The sequence below is a fragment of the Dipodomys ordii genome, unplaced genomic scaffold (assembly GCF_000151885.1).
Source record: "Dipodomys ordii isolate 6190 unplaced genomic scaffold, Dord_2.0 Scaffold104, whole genome shotgun sequence".
NCBI classification, from domain to species: domain Eukaryota; kingdom Metazoa; phylum Chordata; class Mammalia; order Rodentia; family Heteromyidae; genus Dipodomys; species Dipodomys ordii.
The window spans coordinates 941,890-946,220 of record NW_012267320.1 but is presented as its reverse complement, the minus strand read 5'-3'; the positions used below and the strand labels follow the sequence as shown (position 1 = coordinate 946,220).

At 50.2% G+C, this 4,331-nt stretch overlaps 1 protein-coding gene across 1 annotated transcript; it reads left to right on the top strand.

Moving 5' to 3' along the window:
• The first annotated feature begins 127 nt into the window (after positions 1–127).
• On the top strand, positions 128–3,754 carry Ripply3 (ripply transcriptional repressor 3). The gene is made up of 4 exons (XM_013027425.1): positions 128–135; positions 737–809; positions 2,754–2,818; positions 3,535–3,754. The coding sequence occupies exons 1-4, from the start codon at positions 128–130 to the stop codon at positions 3,752–3,754; spliced, it is 366 nt and encodes a 121-aa protein (XP_012882879.1).
• Positions 3,755–4,331: the final 577 nt, after the last annotated feature.

The window sequence follows — 4,331 nt, the reverse complement described above, 5'->3', positions numbered from 1 at the left end:
CACTGCCCCGCCGACGGCCCCCGCGGGTCCCCGCCGCCGCACCGGCCGGAGAGGTGAGGCCGTCCGCGGAGGAGGGAGGGGAAGGGAGGGGAGGGGGGACGCGCACCGAGCTGGTGCGGGAAGCGGGATGCTGGGGTACCGCGCCCCCCCCCCGCCACGAGGGCCACGGCAAGACAGACCGACCGACAGACAGACGGGTCCCGAAGGGCAGAGAGGCCGGTGGGGTACCTGGCAAGGAAACCGCCAAGGAAGACGCGCGGGCCTCGGCTGCAGGAGGTGACAGTTACCTCTGCCCTTTGTTCGGAAGTAGAGGATAAGGACATTGACTTGGGGGGGGGGGCTCGGGAAGGGCGGGACGGCCCGCAGGCCTCCAGCTCCCCGCAGAATTCTGTAGTCAGACCCTTCAGCGAGCGAGGTGACCCGGGCCCCAAACCAGCAACGAAGTCCCCGGGCGCAGTAGAAAACCCCGCCTGAGAATTCAGCCCCGAGTGGGGAGTGGGTGATGCTCAGATCTGCCACCCGGGTACCCAAGTTGGGACTTTCTCTTCAAAGTCTGAGGACTGAGAATCGTGGTAGAAACCCTGCTCTGGTCCATCAGCCACAGGCAGAGGTCAGGAGGGAGCAGGCGGGGTGCTCCCAGACAGACAGACACCAGGCTAGAGAATGAGGCACTGAGAGCCCTAGAAAGGCCGCAGAAATACCCAGGGCTGACCCTGTCCTGGACTTTGCCCTCCAGTTCCAGCCCCGCTCCTTGGAGACCCTGGATGCTGACACCCACAGATGCGGAGCTGGCCAGAACCAGGAGTCGGGTAAGGTGAAGTCTTGGGGCTAATACTCAATCCAGGCAAACCAGCAAGTGGCACCATCTCTAAACGAAAGGGGCAGGGAAAGCCTCCTCCCTCTGTCCTTGGCTTGGCCACCTAACCCAGAAGCGTCTCCAGGTCTGGGAGGTAGAACTCACACAGTGAGTGAGCCAGAGTCTCATTGCTGGGCCATGGTCATTGTAGGGGAACTGCTTCAAGTTGGGTGTTCTTGATAACCAGCAGGTGGAGAGGGGAGGGGGGCGTCTGTCCCCTTAGAGGAAAGCTGAGTGCACCATTAGCAGCCGACTGGTGCCACCGTGCAAATAAGGACAGAGCCTCCTCTGAAGTGCCCAGAAGTGCAGTTAAAAGTCCCCACCTGCCACTGGGCCCTTTCTGAAGTACTTTTGACCCTGTCAGCAAGCACTCCTGGGATAACTGATGTTGTCTGAGCAAATACACTCAAGCTGAGGGCTTTTGTGGGCAAAGATGAATTGCCATTTTGATTCTTTTGCTACCCTGCATTGGAAAGTTAATTGCTTTTATACTTATTGAAGTCATGTCTTACTTGCATTTGGTATGATTTTAAATACAGACTGGTGATGTGTGTGTGTGCGCGCACACACACACACACAGATGCACACATGCACATGCACCAGTACTGGGGCTTGAACTCAAAGCCTGAGCACTGTCCCTCAGCTCCACTTCTGGCTTTATATTTGGTGGTTAATAGGATACGAATCTCATGGACTTTCCCGCTCAGACTGCTTCAAACTGTGACCCTCAGATCTCAGCCTCTTGAGTAGCCACTCATGAGCCACCAGTGCTGGGCCCTAAATTAATGACTTACACACTGAAGTTATTCTGGATAGGAAGCATGAAATTTATGTAACACAGGTTGTGTATGGACTAGTCTGCAGTTGTTTGTATTATGGTGAGAAAACTGGGGTGTGGGAAAGTAGATATCCACTACATTTTACATTTAGACTACTTTACCCAACTAATCTAAATATTGTGTGTTTTAATTCAGCTGCTATTATTTACTTTTTTAATGTATATGCCAGTACTGAGGTTTGAACTCAGAGCCTGGGCACTATCTCACTGTCTCTTAGCTTTTTTGCTCAACGCTGGCACTCTACTACTTGAGCTACAACTCAACATCTAAGTAACGGAAAACAATTCCTTCTTTTGCATTCAAATTTAAATTCCATGGGTGTTTAGAGCTCTGTCCCATCCACCCGCTTGCTGTCAGGTCTTTCCAGCGGTCAGCTAGTCAGCTCAGCCAGTACAGCTCAATTCCCAGTACCTAGAAAAACTATTTGCTCAATGGTGCCCTCTCCTGACAAAGCTGGAGAATTCCGAGACTCCACAAATTCCATTGAGAATGGAGGTGACTTGTACCAGGACTTGGGGCAAGCAGATCAAAATTAAAACCAGCTCTAAATCTGAGGGCCAAAGGCCTTTTAGCCTGAGTAAGGCTGTTTCCCACTTGGTACCCCTACTCCTGGGGATGAATCTGCAGGCTTTAGGCCAGAAGGCTTTCTGCTGGAATCTACAGTTTGCACCCTAAGAAAATACATCCCTTAAACGTAGTGACCAATTTGTATACATTTCTATTCTGTTTAAGCATCAAAATGGGACCACTGAGACACTTTCCTCAGTGAGAAAAGGACACTAAAGACCTTTTGGGCCAGGCAGTAGCTCTCATCTGTAATCCTAGCAACTCAGGAGGCTGAGATTTGAGGAGTGAGATTTCAAGCCAGCCTAGGCAAGAAAGTCTGTGAGACTTATCTCCAATTAACCACCTATAAGCTGAAAGTGGCCTTGAGCAAATGAGTTAAAGGATTGTAGCCAGGTCCTGAGCTCAAGCCCCAATACCAGCACACACACAAAAATCAAGATGGTACTTTGAGCAGATCTCTAACTGATAGTGTTTGTTGCACTTCACAGCAGGAACCTGGGGGTGAGCCACAAACTTTGGGATCAAAGGGAGCCTTTGGATTTCAACATCCTGTAAGGTAACATGTAATTTCCCAAGAAGAAGTATGTATTTCCTTTTGATATAATTGTACTCAACTTATACATTTTTAACAGGGTGAAAAATAATTACATTCTCCAATAGTGTATATATATATGTGTGTGTGTGTATTTTTTTGTGCTTGAACTCAGGCTCTGTGCTTTCACTCGGCTTTTTTTTTGGTCCGGTCGTGGGGCCTGAACTCTGGGCCTGGGTGCTGTCCCTCAGCTCTTCAGCTCAAGGCTAGCGCTCTACCACTTGAGCCACAGCGCCACTTCCGGCTTTTTTCTTTTTGCTTATGTGGGGCTGAGGAATTGAACCCAGGGCCTCAAGCATGCAAGGCAAGCGCTCTACCACTGAGCCACCTTCCCATCCCCTCACTCAGCTTTTTCAAGCCATGCTGGTACTCTACCAGTTGAGCCACAGCTCTGCTCCTGGCATTTTGCTGCCAATTAGAGATAAGAGCCTCATAGACTTTCTTGCCCAGGCTGGCTTTGAACCACAATCCTAAGATCTCAGCCTCCTGAATAGCTAGGGTTACAGGTGTTGAGCCACTACAGCCTGGCTCCAGTGTCTTAAACACATAGCTCAGTAGATTGGGGGAAAACGGGGAAATGAGCTGGGAAGAGGAACTCCTAGGGAACAGGCAACTCTAGTAGGAGTTCTGGACAGTGCTCAGGTTGATTGATGATGTTGTCTGTTTGTTTTAAATATCAGGCTTTACTTACCCATTTCAAAGCGTCAAGAATACCTGCAGAGCTCTGGCGAAAGAGTGCTGGCCAGCTTCCCAGTGCAAGCCACCATCCACTTCTACAACGATGAGTCTGAATCTGAGTCAGATTCAGATGAGGATCAGCCAGGGAAGGAAACCCAGCCTTTGGATCATCAGTGCCAGGAGGTGGACAATCTCCAGGAAAACAGCTCAGGGGCAGAATGAACCCAGCAGGAGAGAGGGGCAGCCAGCTCCCCCCCACCCCCCCCCACACAGTGGCTCTACAGAGGATATTCCTTTCCCAGACAGTGGGGCCTCTCTCTGCTAGGCCAGCCCATGTGGGGCTTGGTCTGTGGCTGCACCCCTACCAGACTTCCTCGCTTGGGTGGGCTAGCTATGGCAAGAACTCAGCTTTTACTTTTTCTTCTCTCGTGGTTCTTTTTAGTGCACTCATGCGTACCTCTGAGAAAGGTGCTGGACAAAGAGGTTTGTGTCAACACAGGCCTTTAGCAGGAGGGGCGACTTGCAAACCTCCTTGAGCTGAGTCCTTCTGCTGATCAGGTGACAAAAGATTCCTCTAGACATTTGTTACCCACTTTGCCTCTCCCTGGACTCAGATACTCTGGCTTTTGTTAAAGTAATTTACAAGGGCTGATTTTTTTAGGAGCATTTATACGTAGCTCTTAAAATTATATATATATTCAAATGGGATTAAGGACATCAAACTAGAATTTAAACTCAGGGCCTTGTACTTGCTCAGATGATACTCTACTATTTGAGCCATACCCCCAGCCTTGCTATT

Bases quoted from the DNA above. Each gene is read 5' to 3' on its own strand.
- Ripply3 (XM_013027425.1), top strand. The intron at 810-2,753 runs GTAAGGTGAAGT...ACTTCACAGCAG, and splicing joins TGGCCAGAACCAGGAGTCGG to GAACCTGGGGGTGAGCCACA. The intron at 2,819-3,534 runs GTAACATGTAAT...TTTAAATATCAG, and splicing joins GGATTTCAACATCCTGTAAG to GCTTTACTTACCCATTTCAA.